The sequence below is a fragment of the Notamacropus eugenii genome, chromosome 1 (genome assembly GCF_028372415.1).
Source record: "Notamacropus eugenii isolate mMacEug1 chromosome 1, mMacEug1.pri_v2, whole genome shotgun sequence".
Taxonomy (NCBI): Eukaryota; Metazoa; Chordata; class Mammalia; order Diprotodontia; family Macropodidae; genus Notamacropus; species Notamacropus eugenii.
In genome coordinates this window covers 541,498,087-541,514,731 of record NC_092872.1, presented here as the reverse complement: position 1 = coordinate 541,514,731, position 16,645 = coordinate 541,498,087, and the positions used below count along the sequence as shown (strand labels likewise).

The 16,645-nt window shown below is 35.4% G+C and overlaps 1 protein-coding gene across 3 annotated transcripts in view; it reads left to right on the top strand.

Annotated features, from left to right (window-relative positions):
- The window catches only part of STRN (striatin), a 146,711-nt gene extending 135,648 nt beyond the window's left edge, over positions 1-11,063 (top strand). For all 3 annotated transcript variants that reach the window (XM_072634162.1, XM_072634161.1, XM_072634160.1), the window contains 6 exons: positions 73-194; positions 1,467-1,634; positions 5,074-5,214; positions 7,506-7,613; positions 9,519-9,605; positions 9,696-11,063. In XM_072634162.1, the coding sequence (XP_072490263.1) occupies positions 73-194; positions 1,467-1,634; positions 5,074-5,214; positions 7,506-7,613; positions 9,519-9,605; positions 9,696-9,865 (796 nt within the window). In that variant the 3' untranslated portion in view covers positions 9,866-11,063. The remainder of the gene's footprint in view (positions 1-72; positions 195-1,466; positions 1,635-5,073; positions 5,215-7,505; positions 7,614-9,518; positions 9,606-9,695) is intronic.
- The last annotated feature ends 5,582 nt before the right edge of the window (positions 11,064-16,645 follow it).

Sequence of the window (16,645 nt, the reverse complement as noted above, 5' to 3'; positions counted from 1 at the left end):
TTGAACCAGTATTATTATCGATGTAATTTGTTCATGGCTAGAATATAAATTTGTTTTCTTCCACTCTCCCAGAGGTCCGGTCCTCTGTGTAGTAATGAGCAGCAATGGTGAACAGTGTTATAGTGGAGGGACAGACGGCCTTATTCAGGGCTGGAACACAACAAACCCAAACATCGATCCCTATGACTCTTACGGTATGTTCTGTGGATGCTTCTTTTTTGACCTCCTTCCCCCTGCCCTAAGTAACTCATAGATTCATAGATGCATATGTGGACCTGTATGAATGTGAACAGTAACTTTATTGTGTTCTGAAGAACATCTAAATTTAGGATTTGGGGGCATCTGGTTTTTAAGGGGCATCCATTATCTTAACAGAGAACACAAATTTTTCTTCTAGTTTTATTGATTACAGATTAACAGTCATTAATATCAAGTTCTGTTTGTGAATAATACCAGCTAACATGTACTTATACTTCATAGCTCTTTCTCACAATTTTTGTAGGCAAGTTAGTGTTGTCATTCCCATATTCCTTAAAGCTCCAGTGGATTACTGTCAGAGTTTTTGATGGTTTCTTAGTTTTCTGAAACCATTATTGAATGTACATTATGGAAACAAAAAGAAATGAGTACAATGAAAATACTGGAATGAGTACATTGTAAAAGGAGTACATTGGAAACTATGAAGGAATGAGTAGTATGGCTCCTATGTCTAAGTAGTTATTCAAATCTTATATTTAAAGTTCATTTTACCAAAATATTTAAGAGCCCAACAGATATTTTTTTTTAAGTTCCCTTTAATTTGGGTACAGAACTGTGAAACCTTAACCCCATATGTCATTAGCTGTTAACTATAACTTCATGTAACTGGTTACTTGGGAGCCAGCTCTACATTCCCTCCCACCGCCCACAAGCTAGGGAAAAGTGTGCTTTTAAAAATGTCTATCACATTTATAGAAAGTGGAAAATTATTTTAGCATTATACAGAAACTAAGCTAATTCTAAAACAATTCAAGAGACATAGAACAAACTTAGGACTTAAACAGATGTTAACCAAGTTGATATTGGTTGTGGACTTTTTGAAGAGCAGAATTAAAATATCAAATGGTCTTACTTATCATCAGGGTTGATCAGGGTTATGTGGTATACATTTGAATTAAAACATGATGTAAGGTTTTACTTATAGGAATAAACTTGCCAAACACAAAGCTTGAAGGTAGAATTTTGATGACTGGATGGTAATGAGGAATAAAAATGTAGGGTTTGTTAGAAAGATAAGTCTCCCTTTCTATACACCTGAAATTTTTTTAACTTGTTGAGTAATGGAAATTAGAAATTATATCTTCCATATGTCTTAGTGTTTACATTTATATTTTGTTTTCTTTAGAATTTAGATACTTTTTATGACTTGTTTAACTTGTCTTCCTTCTTGAATTTGCATCTTTGCCTTGTTTTTTGTTTCTGTTTAGACCCTTCTGTTTTAAGAGGTGCACTTCTGGGCCACACAGATGCAGTCTGGGGCTTAGCTTATAGTGGAGTACATCAACGTTTATTGTCCTGTTCAGCAGATGGCACTCTTCGTTTATGGAATACAACTGAAATTTCTCCAGCCCTAAGTGTATTTAATGATAATCAAGGTATGCGCTTTTTGTTTTTATTGTTTCTTAAAAAGGATCAAATGGATTATCTTTATAAAACTCTGCTATCCTGGACATAAAATAGGGCTCTGAAATCTTATTTAAATTGAAATTTGTTATTAATTTTTAAGCCTAGAAAGTAGTTTTTCTTCATATTTCTTAAAATAAATTATAATTTAGTATGTATAATTTTAAAATTCTAGTTCAACAGGCATTTATTAAGTTCCTACTATGTACACTTCACTACAGGAGGCAATGGGAATACAAAGACAAAATAAAACCAGCATCTGCCTCCCAGGAACATATGTTCTTCTGGAAGTCTGATTTCTCTTTCTCCCTCTTCCTTTCTTTCATCTCTTTTTTAGAGAACTGCCAGTATATAAATTCCCTGAACTAGTAAAGGTTAGCAACTCCTGTGTAATATAACATTAGGGACTTGCCTGGGTTATTGAGAAGTTATTACTTGCCCATGATCTCACAGCTGTTACGTAGCAGAGGCAAGTGTTGAATTCAGGCCTTCCTAATTTTAACACTGTTCTTTATTCAATATATCTCTCATTCTGGGGGAATATAAAATGTAAACAGATAAGTATGTAAATGATTATGTAAGGACAAAGAAACTGATTATCTGCTGGAATTGTCAGGGACAACTTCTAGGAAGTGGTGCATAAGCGGAGCTTAAAAGAAAGCAGTGGATTCTAAGTAGGGATGAGAAATTCCAGGCATAGACCATATTATGCAAAGGCAAAAGATGAGGGATGCAATGCTGAACTTGGAAAACAGGTGATGCACATTGTTTGGAACAAAGATTGTTTGAAGAAAAATAACATTATATAGGCCTAGAAAGATAAGCTGAAGTTAGATTTGGAGGACCTTAAAAATGCCAAGCTGAAGAATTTGTACTTGATTCTAGACTATAGAGATACACTGAAGGTTCTTTAGTAGGAGAATTATATGGAGAGACTTGTGTTTTAGGAACATTAATGATGATAATTATTAATAATGACAATAACGATTAATAATAAGTAATATTAATTAACAATATATTGACAATTATACTAATAATGCAGCTAGCATTTATATAATACTTTAAGTGTGCAGGAGAGCTTTACAACTATTGTCTCATTTTATCCTCACAAAAACCTTAGGAGGTGGGTGCTATTATTATCTCCATTGAGGCAGACAGCACTGAAGTGAGTAGCCCAGGGTCCCACAGCTAGTAATTTTCTGAAGTGGACCTCAGTGCTTTATCTACTGTGCCATCTAGCTGCCATGTTTCAATAGTGAGATTTTCTAGCTTTTAAAAAAATATGATTTGCCCATTTGTTTATACTTTTACATTAATAAATCACAAAATGTGCCAGTCAGATATTGAGGATACTTCTGAACAGCAAAGGAGAAGGGATATACCTAAGACTTTGTAGGAACCCAGCTACCAGTTATTCCCCAGGCCTTTTTAAGGACCTTAAGAAGAGGCCTGTAGGCTGGCTATTTTGGAGGTGGGAAACTATCCAGGTTACTAAAAGTAAAGAATCGTAAGCACTTAGGGAGCTAGTATTTATATGGAGTACTTGAAGTCTAGTGAATTAGTACTGGTGATTCAGTAGTTAGATTAAAACAATATATTGGTATAGAGGGAAGAGAGGGGATTCCTTACTCCTAGAACTTAGAATGTACATGAGTACACCACCACCAATGGTGGGAGTGGATGTAGTATAGAGTAAAAGGAGGTCTTGGGAAGGGACTCCTCTAAATCGTGAGACATGAGGCAGTGTGTTGTGATTGAAAGAGCACTTGGTTTGGTATCAGTCTGGCTTTGAATCCTGTTTTTACTTTTTATTACCTTTCTGACTTTTGGTAGGTTATTTTCACTATCCTGAAATTTTTCCCTCCAAAATTATTAGTGATTTATTAATTGCCAAATCTAATGGAATTTTTTTCATTCATTCTTTTTACATCTCTGAAGCATTTGACAGTTAACCTCCCTCTCCTGAATACTTTTTTCCACTAGGTTTTTGTGACCCTACTCTCTCTCTCTTAGTTCTTTTGCTCCTTGACAATTTCTTTTGCTGATTCATCATTCATATCATACCAGCTAACTTTGAGTGTCCTCCATGACTCTGTCCTGGGTCCTCTTTTCCTTCTACCCTTGATCTTGATAGAATGTAAGCTCCTTAGGACAGAGATTGTTTCACTTTTGTTTTTCTTTTTCTGGGACTTAGCATAGTATCTTTATATATTAAGTAATAATAAATGCTTTATAAATGTAGCAAATGCTTATTGATATATTGGCAGCCTCATTAACTCCTGTGGGTGAAGTTATCATCTCTATGCAAATGATCCTTACGTATCTCTATCCAGCCTGAATCTCCCATGCACTAGTCCTACTCCAGCAACTGCCTATTGGACATGTTAAAACTGTATGTTACCTAGATATCTCAGTCTCAGCTTGTCTAAAGCAGAACTCACTTTCTTTTCACCAGAACTTACTCTTCTGCCATAGTTCCCTGTTTCTTCCCAGCACACCACAATTTGCCCAGTTATCCAGGTTCATTTCTGTGGTACTATGCTTAATTCCTCAGTCTCTTTTGCCATGCATATACCATATTTTCCACATCTTGCTTTTGCCCCTTCCACAGGATCTCTCACATCTGACCCTTCTCTCTATTCACAGCTACCACCTCAGTGCAGGCCCTTTGCACATCTCACCTGGACTATCAGTGGCCATCTAGTTGTTCTTCTTGCCATATCTTTCTCCAGTCCATCCTCTACACTACTGCCAAAAGAGATTTTCCTTAAGTGTAGCTGTAATCATACTCTTCCCTGTCGATTAAATTCCATTGACTGCCTAGCACATCTTAGATAAAATATAAACTCCTCTGTTTGACTTTTAAAGCCATTTCCAATTGACCCCAACTTGTTTTTTCCATCTTCATTATATATTACTTTCCTTCTTCACTTTGTGATCTGGCCAAATTGGATTTTCTGTTCCTCACACATGACATTCCATCTCCCATATTTCCTTTGCACTGATTGTTCCCTGTGCCTAGAATGTGCTCTCTCCTCTCCTCTGCCTTTTTGAATCCCTCACTTCCTTTAAGACATAGGTCATCTTTTAAAAAAAATTGTTTTCTTAGTATCTTTCATTTGTATATTTTCACTGTATGTTTCTGGTGTATATGCATTCTATCTTTCTTGATCAGATTACAGGTTCTTTGAGAGTAGGGATTATTTCACTTTTTGTTTTTGCATTCCCAACATAGCATAGTAGCCCCTTAATAGGGGCTTAATAAAATTGTTGATTAATTTTTTAGCCCTAATGACAAACTTTGTTTAAGAAATCATTATTTATTTTGCTGTAAAGTATTATTTTCATCTTGACTTTACTAAATAAAAATTCTAATTTCTTTTTTCTTTGAAAATGTTTTGACTGGTATAGAACTGGGAATCCCTGCCTCTGTGGATCTAGTGAGCAGTGATCCAAGCCATATGGTAGCATCATTCAGCAATGGATATACTAGCATCTTTAACATGGAAACACGACAGCGCATTCTCACTTTAGAAGCCAACCTAGATACAAGTATGTGTACCAATTTAAATGAATTCTATATTGTCTTTTGGAAAGTTATAAGCTGAAACAACTCATTTTGGATACTGATTATGAATATTTTTTGACATTTGAGTATTTTTCCTCTTAAAATATTTTTTAGAAAATTTTTTGTTCTGAACTTAAACACCAAATAAAATAAGTATTTCCACATACATAGTAAAATAGAAAAAGAAGATTGTACATGAAGCTGCAAATATTTGTTATATGTAGCTTGCTTTTCTTTTTAGATCTACAAATTCAACACAGCTTTCAAAGCTGTCCTGCTTGTCTCTGATTCTTTCTAGTCTTCTCTTCTCTTCTATGCATTAAAAAAAATAAAACTACTAAAGGTATCCTTCCTTCCTTCCTTCCTTCCTTCCTTCCTTCCTTCCTTCCTTCCTTCCTGCATGTCTTTTTTTTAGTTTTCTTCTCCCCCCTCAACGAAAAAAAGAAAATAAGACCTTTGCAAGAAATATACCAAGTCAAAGAAAACAAGTTCCTATGTCAAAAATGTGTTTTATTCTCCTTGACTCCATTACCTCTTGTTTGATTATTGTTTCTCTGTCATCATGAATTGGTCAGTACATTAAACACGCATCTTAAATCTTTGCGTTTGTTTTTCTTTATAGTGTTGTTATTGTGTAAGCTGTCCTACTCTTCACTTGGTCGGTCTTCCTGTGATTCTGTAAAACTTCCTTTCATTTTGTAGTGTGCTAATATTCCATTCATTCATGTACCATAATTTGTTGACCATTCCTCAATTAATGGTCACCTCCTTAGTTTAAAAAGATTTATTATAAATATTTTTGTATATATGGAGCCTTTTCTTCTTTTTTTTTCTCTTTAGAGTTTAGACTTATAAGTGGTATCACAAAGGTTGAAAAGTATGCACAGTTTAGTGATTTGAGAATCTGCTTCCAAATTGTTTCCTAATAATGACTGGAAAATTTCTCATTCCATTTTTTTGGTTCTCAATTTCCCTTCTCCAACTAGATGTGCAGTTCAGTCAATCCATGACTTGTCACCTATTTTTCTAAAAGGAAGATAGTTAGAAGCTTATTCTAGCTATACTATGATGATATATCTGAGGGCAAATGTAAACTCTGTGCTTCCTTTTATTAAACAATTAATATTTAAATAAAGAAAAAGATTTAAATAATTAAAGTCTGTCTTTAAAAATCTTTTTAATGCCAATATTCTTGACTGATTGTTAGGGACATCCCTGAAAAAGAGATTAGAATATTCTTGGCAGTGAAGGCATCAGAATTTCATAACTCACTAGTCATACTTCATCAGGATAGCAATAGTGAGAAAAATACTGCACCATGAACCACAAGTCCCGGAATCTGTTTTCTTTCTGTCACTCAACTACCCTGCTACCCATAGAAGGCAAAGTTTCTTTGAAAATGTTTAGACTGGTATAGAACTGAGAATCCCTGCCTCTGTGGATCTAGTGAGCAGTGATCCAAGCCATATAGTAGCATCATTCAGCAGTGGATATATTAGCATCTTTACGTGTCTGTTTCTTCATTTGAAAAATGGGGCTAATAATCCCTATACCAGGGAATGTGGCCCTTTAACTGAATCCAAACTTCACAGAACAAATCTTTTTATTAAATTATGATCAGATGATAATAAATTTGAAGGCATCTTGAAAGTTATAAAGCATACACTATTATGAATGCTTGCTCGTATTATGATGAATGCACCAGTGTTCCAGCATGGAGCACTAGCCTGATAATGGTGCTCTCTTACCAGTGAGAGAGAGGTTAGGAAAAAGCAAAAGCCTTGGCTATAGAGTAAGAAATAAGTCTTCGCTATATTTATCTTTTCATAGTAATAGAACTTCTGCCTCCTTTGGTAGGTTGTCCTGAGGTTTCAGTAAGATGAGGTTTATGAAAAGCCATGCAAATAAGTATTATTGTCTGGGAGAAGGAACTATTGATCTAGAGGGCATTGAATTGTTTGGAAGTTGTCTGGTGGTGAGAGTGAAAATTATTAAAGTAGGAAAAATGTCCGAGATCTCAACTGTAAGAAGAGAAATGCCAGAGGTCCTAAGTTAAACCCAGATGCACATCTGAAGGTAGTAGATGGCAAGAAAATAATTCTAATTCTTAGAATATTTAAGTGTCTTTTATTTTTTTCCCTTTAAAATTTGGGAGGCAATCACAAAGTGACTTAATTAGGGACAAATTAAAGATTTTTTAGGATTTACATAGTAAATATTCAGTGTGTGAAAATGCTAATAACTAATTTGTATTTCTTGATTTTTCCCCCATTAGGCTCTAACATGTCCTGCCAAATAAATAGAGTCATCAGTCATCCAACCCTTCCAATCAGTATCACTGCTCATGAAGACAGACACATTAAATTCTATGATAATAACACAGGTAAGATATTCTTCCACAATAGTGATTTTTGTGAGAGTAAACAAACCAAAATAATTTGTTCCTCGTGGTTTTATTAAAAAGATACAGAGAATACAGGTTGAAGATGAAATGCTTTCACATTTTGGCTTCTTGTTATCGTTGTTATCACCAGTCATTTCAGTTGTATTCAAGTCTTCATGACCTCATTTGAAATTCTCTTGGCAAAAATACTGGAGTGGTTTGCCATTTCCTTCTCTAGTTCATTTTACAGATGAGGAAATTTGAGGCAAACAGCAGTAAATGATTTGTCCAGGGTCACGTAGGAAGTATCAGAGGTTGGATTTGAATTCAGGTCTTCCTGACTCTAGACCCAGAGTTCTATCTTCTGTGCCACCTAGTGTCTTCTCTCTCTCCTGTCCCTTAGTGTTTAGTAACTAACAGGGTCAGCCAAGATTTAACTTAGTTTTATAGAGTAGCCTGTATTCTTCTGTATAGAAATATGGGCTGTAGGGTCATGTTATAGCCATATGAATATAAATGAGGGAGTGCATATTGTTCTGGCACATCATTTTAAATGACTCCTTAGACTCTGGTAGCATCACAGATACAGAGCTTTGAGGACCCTTAGAGGCCATATAATCAAACCCCATCCTTTTGCCTGTTAGGAAACTGAGGCCCAGAGAGATATGCCAAGGTCATTCAGGTAATGAGGGGCTGTGATAGGATTTGAGCTTGGGTCTTTAGACTCCAAGTCCTTTACTTTTTAACTCTTCCTCACCATCCTTCTAATCCTCAGACCTGAGGGTGGGAAGAGGAGGGGGGAAAAAAGCACTACCAAATCTTAGTGCTTCAGTTTAACCCTTCTCTCTAGCATGTTGCTAAACATTTTGTGCTGATTCATTTTGAATGATTTGACCATTGAAGGCATCCAAAAATTTTAGTGAAACAGTTGAAAAGATAGAAAAGAGATCTAGATTATTAAATTGTTATTATTTACTGAGAATTTCTACCTTACGTTTTATGAACTTGAGCAAGACACTTTGATTTTCACTTAAATTGATGACAGTCATGTGTACTGCAAATAAACAATTTTGCCTGGAGGATTTCCCTAGTACGTTTATGTAACTTTTTCTTATTTTTGGGACTCCATTCTCCTTTTCTGTAATAAAAAAATAAAAAATAATCTGTAGTCGACTACACTTTCTCTCCTTTTGGAATAGCAAAAGTTTTAAACTGCATACAGGGGAGGTCCTAGGTTTTGGAATAGGATGGTTCACCCCACATAGGGTCAGTCTTTTCAAGGCCGGCCAACAACAAAGCATTGTGGAGTTCTGAAACTATGATCTGAGCATGACTTCCACGCAGCCACAACCCACAGGAGCCTTCACTGTTGTTATTACAGCTTCTTTTTACATAATACTTAATGTGTCATAAACCTAGAGTTGGAAGAGACCTCAGAGGTCATCTAAGCCAACCCTCTTATTTTACTGATGTGGAAACTGGGGTTGAGATTTTTCTGGGGTCCTACAGCAAGTAAGGGTAAGGCCAGATCCTCTTATTCTAAATTCATGTCTCTTTCCATTGCATTAATGCTCTTTTGGAAAACAGTGTTATTATGAACAGTGCTACGTAAGAGTAGATTACCTTTGAAACAATATGTGATGTTTTGCACAAAGATGGGTCGCACAAATGAAGAAATTATAATTACTCATATACAGGCAATTCCAAAATACTTGTTCCTAACAGAGATAACTATTGTGTTTGCATTTTTTAAAACTTAAGTTTTAAGAAAACCACTATAATATATTTAAATAGATGGAACAAAAAAGTGACACAGGAAATCGACTTTCAGAGGCACAGAGATAATCTTTTAGGAATTTGCTTTGTCCAGGCTTAGAAAAATAGTAACAGTCTCTTCTTTCAAAGGAAAACTGATCCATTCGATGGTTGCCCACTTAGAAGCTGTTACGTGTCTAGCAGTTGATCCCAATGGCCTATACTTGATGTCTGGCAGTAAGTATATTTCGCATAAAATCTATGTATTCTTTATACCTCTGTGTAATCAAATTTATTTTTTAAAATTTCACATTTTTTGGTATTTAGGTCATGACTGTTCAATACGTTTATGGAACCTAGAAAGCAAGACCTGTATCCAGGAATTTACAGCTCATCGAAAAAAGTTTGAGGAATCAATTCATGATGTAGCATTCCACCCATCAAAATGTTACATTGCCAGTGCTGGAGCAGACGCCCTGGCCAAAGTCTTCGTATGACATGATGCCTCCCTTTCAGCTTCTCACTCTTTCTGTATAATCAGCTGCACACAAGAGAAAACAGAAGATAAGGGAGAAAGTCACCTTTTCTTGCCCTTTCATTCTGCCAATGGAGCACAGAGAACATTTGTTAAAATATAGTTTTTGCAGTCGATGTACTGTTTTCTAAAACCAAGGTTTGTTCAGGTTGCTGCAAGCTCAGCTGGTTCTGTGAGCCTGAAAACTGTTTCAAATTATTCTGAAAGTATATGCTTTTATTTGTGAGGGGGTTCTTATTCGCTGGGCAGGCCTGAGCGAAACGAGGTTCATTTAGTCCCTATGGAGGAATTGGGGTACTCTTTAAGGGAGGGATACATCAATAATATGATTTATTAGGGAGGGGTGGAGGGAGCAGGGGAACTTAAGCATGTTTTTCATTTGAGAAATTTTTTCAAACATGTGCACGTTAGGTAGTCAAAACAGTGGCTTTTAACATGTCCACTGGACTAACCCTTTTGTGAATGATGACTAGGCAGTTTTGAAAGGAGTGTAGTTTAGCGTGTCTATGAGCTTTACACATAAAATGACTGGCAAAACATTTTACCTATTAAAAAAGAATGCAATAATATGTTACATATATTATTCAGTATGCCAATCAGATATTTAGTTTGCAGGCAAAATTATATATTGTATTACATTTTTGAAAATAGAGTTGTTACCAAGTGACTGAGAGTTTAGTTGTTAGAAATTCAAATTTAAAAAGAGTGTTTGATATAATCTACACTTACTATGGGATTTAACTTATTCAAACATTCAAATTTGAGTCTCTGTATTGTTCAAGGACAGTCACTAGCACAGGTCTCTGACATAAGTAACCTGTATTACTGTTAAAATTCAGTTTTATTCATGTGATGTTTATAATACCAAAATGGTTAACCATTCTTATCAGTGAAGTCACAAATGGATAGATGCAAAGCAAAAAAAAGAAAATGTGTAGAGAGAGTCTCATTTATTTATGTTCACATAACCATGCTTTAGATTATCTATGTTCTCTTTCTTCCCTAAACCTCAGGTTGGGCTATCTGATAGCCTTCAATAATACTATCCATCATTCTTAATCTTGGTTTAAAAAAATAACCCAAATTCAATCTGCTTGGGTTGGGTTAGGTCCATCCTGTTGCTTTTTGTAAAAAAAAAAAAAAAAAAAAATCTAAACAAAGCACAAGCAGTATACCTTCAAAAACACTATTTTAGCACTGCTAAGAGGGAGGACATCTGGATGGAAAGGTCAATTGCATATCTTTTCTTAAAAGACCTTAGGCTGTTTCTGGTTTGACTTTTTTTTTTTAAGAGCAATGAAATTAGTTGTTGGTTCTGGAAAACCTGACTGAAAGTTGATTGTTTCTTTCTGACCAAGTGTTCTAGCTGCCCCAACTCAACCTCATACTATTCAGATTTCTAGTACCTGACCTTACTGCCTAACTGAAATCTACTTTACCTCCTATCCCACCTCTTCTCTTGGACACCCAAAGCCAGGGACCAGTTGAAAATATATATATAAATCATTGAACGTAACAACTTTACTTTCAGTAGCCTCTCAAGTTAAAAAAAAAATAACAGGCCATAATAAACCCTTTTGCTCTCCTGAAAATTTTTTCTGCAACTCTTATCGGTGTCAAAGCAGTGGTGCTTCTGATCGTGGTGATCATCAGTGACCTGAAGAGGTATGGTTGGTATGAGTTATATTTTATGATTAATACTAAATATATAAAATATATAATAAAATACCATTCTAATGTTTTAATTTAAATGTACTGTGGGGTGGAATGGGGTACAGTCACTGGTTAATATGAGATGAGGAAGAGTACTCTCTGCAGACTCTCTTCTGTATCCTAGAACAACAAAGATCCATATGCTTCCTCAATCCCTGATCCCAGGTGGTATCATCTGTTTCTTTGGTGGAGAGATCGTGGACTATTAAAAGGACACACAGCTCTTTCCTAACAATAGAGAATACTGCATGACCCCCAGCTGAGTTCTGATACCATCCCTTTCTGTAAGAAATACTGGGAATGTCACTGCCTTGTAGATGCTTGCAGTTTCCTGTCCTTCCCAGGTTACTGTTCACCTATTGCTCATTCAAGCTCTGAATCTATCTCTCAGGCTAGGGAATAAGAACTAGGTATGTAGCCATTCTTTGTCAAGGGACCTAGAATGCTGGTGCCTCTCTGATACATTAATACTTGAGAAGGATACTCTCATACAAGGGGGAAGTTTGATCATGTTGGCTTCTAGGTCACTGTTCTGGTCATGAGGAATCCAGTGGCTCATTCTGTTCTCAAATCTAAGCCCCAAAGAATGAGCCACTGAATGCCTCCCAGTAATGTTGTATTTGTGGTAACTGGATTGCAGAGCTAACTTGGGATTCTCTTCTGGAATCCATCAAAATAAGTAAGCTAGAATTGCAACAAGGGATGTATAGGGACTCTTAAGGTTACTCCGTTGTCAACAGATGGACCAAGAATCTCCTCATAGGAACTGTTTCATAAAGTCCCACCCACTAGTTTTTACTTTTGTGCTAATGTCCCTAAAGGGCTTCTTAAGGTAAGTGGGCTTTGTCCCCCAGTCCTTGATAGTTAGATGACAACTTCGTCTCTGGTTGAAAAGCTAAAATTTCCTTATAGGCTGCAGCTTCATTGCTGAAACTAATCCTGTACAAAAATCATACAGGAGTCAAGGCCGAATAAAATTGCACTGGTGCTACTGGTAGTCACAGATACCAGGCACAGGACAAGAGAGTCCCCTCCCCACTGATTTTACTGGCCTTAAAGTGGCTAGATAAATCAGAGGGTCAAATTTACAGAAGTCTCTTCTTGGGGGTCTAGACAGCAAGAGAGAAGTAATTCTCTTGTGACCTTGACACTGCACTGGATGGTTGGCTACAGAAAAAAAATGGCATGAAATTTGAAGGTGGTGACTGTCTCTATTGGGAGACACACATCTGTGGTATAACCTTCTGACAGTAGTACCCTCCAATCCTGTCTCCTGTGGTATTTTGATTTCATATTAGATAACAGACTAATGGCCTATGCTGATTCTCATGGCTGTGAGTGTGTGTGTGTATGCGTGTGTGTATTTATGCTCCTATAGTTGCTAGGATCTTATTTTGACATAATTACCCTCCTTACTCATGTATACTTCCATACCCTATCATCAGCATTTAGGTTAACAAGTCTCTTCTGTGTTGGCAAACAAATTGGACCTCAACCTATTCCTGTAGTGGTAGAGTACCAATGAATGAATGTTTGTGATGCCAAGAAGAAGTAGAACGATGAATTGTATTCTATAAATTTCTGTTCTTACACACTTCATGATGTGAAAATGGTGAATCACTGACTTGACATTTATTGAGAGAAGTTGGCAAGTTCCAGGCAAGAAGCATTGGTTTGAGGTGCCCTAGTTCTTATTGATCTTCTTAGTTCCTGCTTTTAGCATCTTTCTCAGTCTTAAGAGTTCCTCTTGCCTATTTCACTGAACTTCTCAAGGCCAAGCTACCAGTTGTCTTATTTATGCCTCCTAAAATATTTATGTTTGCACATGGAAAATAACACAGGAGGTGTGTAGACTAATGTGAACGATGGCTTTGGTGAAAGTCCATTTGGGAGCCAGTATATACCATGAGAGACAGTACATAAAAGCAACATTTTCTTCTCCTAGTATTGTGAAGCCCCATTGTGGACATCTACCAAAGCAGCCAGTACAGTGTACTTGCCATAGGTCCAATTCAGCTTGAAATCAGCAGATGTGAACTAAAGATTCCAGCCCAATGATAAAAATGCCTTTGTAGTTTTTGATTTGTGAGTGTTTTCTTCAGGAACTTTATCTTCAAAGTAGAGAACAGTAAGGAAAGACAGGGTCTGTAGAAACATTTGTGCTCTTGGAGCTTACAGTACTTCTCAGTACTGAAATGTCATAAAAAACCATTTGCGATATTCAGACCATAAACATATATTTTAACATCAGTGATATTATTACATACTTCAGTATTTTTCTATTGACCAAGGTTAGGATTTTTTGCCATTAAACAGGTAATAAGTTATGCAAAGTATTTAACTTTTATAATACACTATAATTATAATGTATTATAATTATTAGTTAAAGGGGTAAAAATGAGCTTTATCACTGAGTAATGAACTTTACATGAGAAATTTCCCAAGGATTTGACTTTCATTCCTTTAGTATTCTTGTTATATTTCTTTTGGAAGGAATTAAAAAGATTTATTTGAAAATGTCTAAAAGTTATGTATATTTATAAATATATATTATATATATTACTAGGAATGCACACACACACAAACATATGTATATATATATAGAGAGAGAGACTATATCTATCAAACCGTAGGTGCATTTTACTGTTTTTTGTGTTGAGATCTTTGGGGAAGTACATGCAAAGGATATGAGTATGACGCAAGTGTTGTACTATTTGCTTATGTAATATATAGTTTTAAATGTTTTAACTACCGCATATATTCTATAAACTATAGGCCAGCATGCTTGTTGGAAAGATTGTCATTCTAGTTTATTAAAATATGAATGTAAGAAAAACTGGCTATTCAAATATGGATTGAAAAATATTCCATTCTAAAATACTATATTAAACATTTAGGCTTTTTAATGAATAGATCTTTTAAAGAAGGTAATAGCTAAGGAAGGAGAGGTGCCTTTTAAAACATAAAACAAATAGAGCCTTATTGTGAGATACTGGGGGAGTGTGTATTATGTATGTATATATCATATATATATATGCATATATATCTGAAAAGTGGTCATTGATGTCTCCTTACTGTATTTGTTAAACTTATAGGTCTTCAGGGTATTGTGTGTGAGCCCATCTCTGTGTTCTTCTGAGCACTACATAACACTTTTTTAGAATATTTATGTGAATTCATAGAAGTTTGAATGGAGGAAAGGCTATGCTATTCATTTTGTATATTTGTATTTGAATTTATATAGTAGAAAGTGCATGTCTACAAAATGATGCAACCTCATTTAATTTGGCTAAGTAAGTGTGCCTCTTGAAAAGTTCCTTTTTTTTAAAAGCTTCATGTATTTTCATCTTTTTTATTTTCACTGGAGGTGTAAGAGCCTGCATCATCTAGCAAAACATTAATTTTAGATCAAACAACTGGACTAGTTTAGCAAAACATTATTTTTAGATCAAACAACTGGACTAGTTAAAAATTCCACCCTAGGAGTGTTTTAAAGCATTTAAACAGTATCTTTCATACCTACCTCTTTGTCACTGTTTCCATATTTTTCTTTAAAGACAAAACTTTTTACTATGTCTGAAATGAAGGTTTATACAATCTACAAACATATTTTGGTGCTAAAAAATTTGTGATTTAAATTACATGGAACCTAGATTTCCCAAATAAAACTTTAGACCTTAGATTTTTTTTTTTTGTTTACTGTGGCTTGTGAATGACTAGATTTGATTTATCTCTATCAGGTATGAGTATGGGATCTTAATCACCGAGTTTCTGACTTAGTTCCAGTGTCATTACTTTGATGGATCCATGACCATCCCTTGTTCCTCCCTCTACTGATGTGTAGATCATAGCCTCTTCTATAGTCAATCTACCCAGTGTGCTGAATCCTTACTTTAATTCTTGTAACACTTTCTAGGTAACAGTGGTACCACTTGAGCTGTCTTTTTTTGACTGGTTATATGATCAGCCCACCTCCTTTCCTGGTCATAAATGTGCTTAATGATGCCATTCCCATTACTACTTCCCTGCAAATTGTTTTTGTAATATGTGAAATCCTACTTATACTCACCATATGTTTTTCCGTTGCCCTTTGGAAAATACTACTATAAATTTGCCAAAGGTAGAAGTTAAGCTGTTATATCAAAAGAATCATTGAAAAGAGTTGTCTGGATAATTATAATCAATTTACTTTAATCATTTACAACTATCTTATTAAATGAAGCTATTACTAATGTCACCTGTTTAGCATTTAAAAAAAATCATCTATTAAACATTTTATCTAGGGAGTTGAGATTGCCGCGACTTGTAGCTCACAGAATCTTATTTCCCCAACCTTCTTATTACATTTCATTAAGAAAAGAATCTGAAAATTTGCATGATAAAAATTATGAATATTTTATATTTATATATTTTGGTAACTGACTTGACCATTAAAAGTTCCTTTTTGGCAGTCTTTGTCTTCCACATGTTTATCCTTGCATGCATGATAGGTGCAATTTTGACAGAACAATGAAAAGGTTAAAGCATTTAACTGATCTTTCTGTCATCGTTGCATTTTTCTTCTATGATAACTTTTAAGCAACATGATTTCTTTGTATGTAAATGCTGTGCTGGACCTGACTTCCCGAAGATACTACCTCCATGGCCACCTCTTTTCATTCTTCTTAAGATCAGGAATTGAAATACACTTTGCTTATTGTTTCTGCATCTAACCCCTTCCTTTGCCAGTATTACTCAGCAATTACTTTTCCTTTGCAGTTCCATTCTTCTATTGTCACCCAGTCCATATCCTTGTTGTGGTATTCTGCCAGCCTCTGCATCCTATTCGTTCTATAATCAGTCAACAGGTAAATTGATTAAGGGCCTGCCATATTCGAGGCACTATGCAAGCTTATTCTTCCTTTTTTAAAGTAGTTCAGTACCTGTTTCAGTCTTCCTCATTACTTTAAACTCTTGTGCCTATACCTACAGCATTGACGACCCTTCTCATAATCTGATATCAACCTCAATTCCCATGAATCCTCATCTT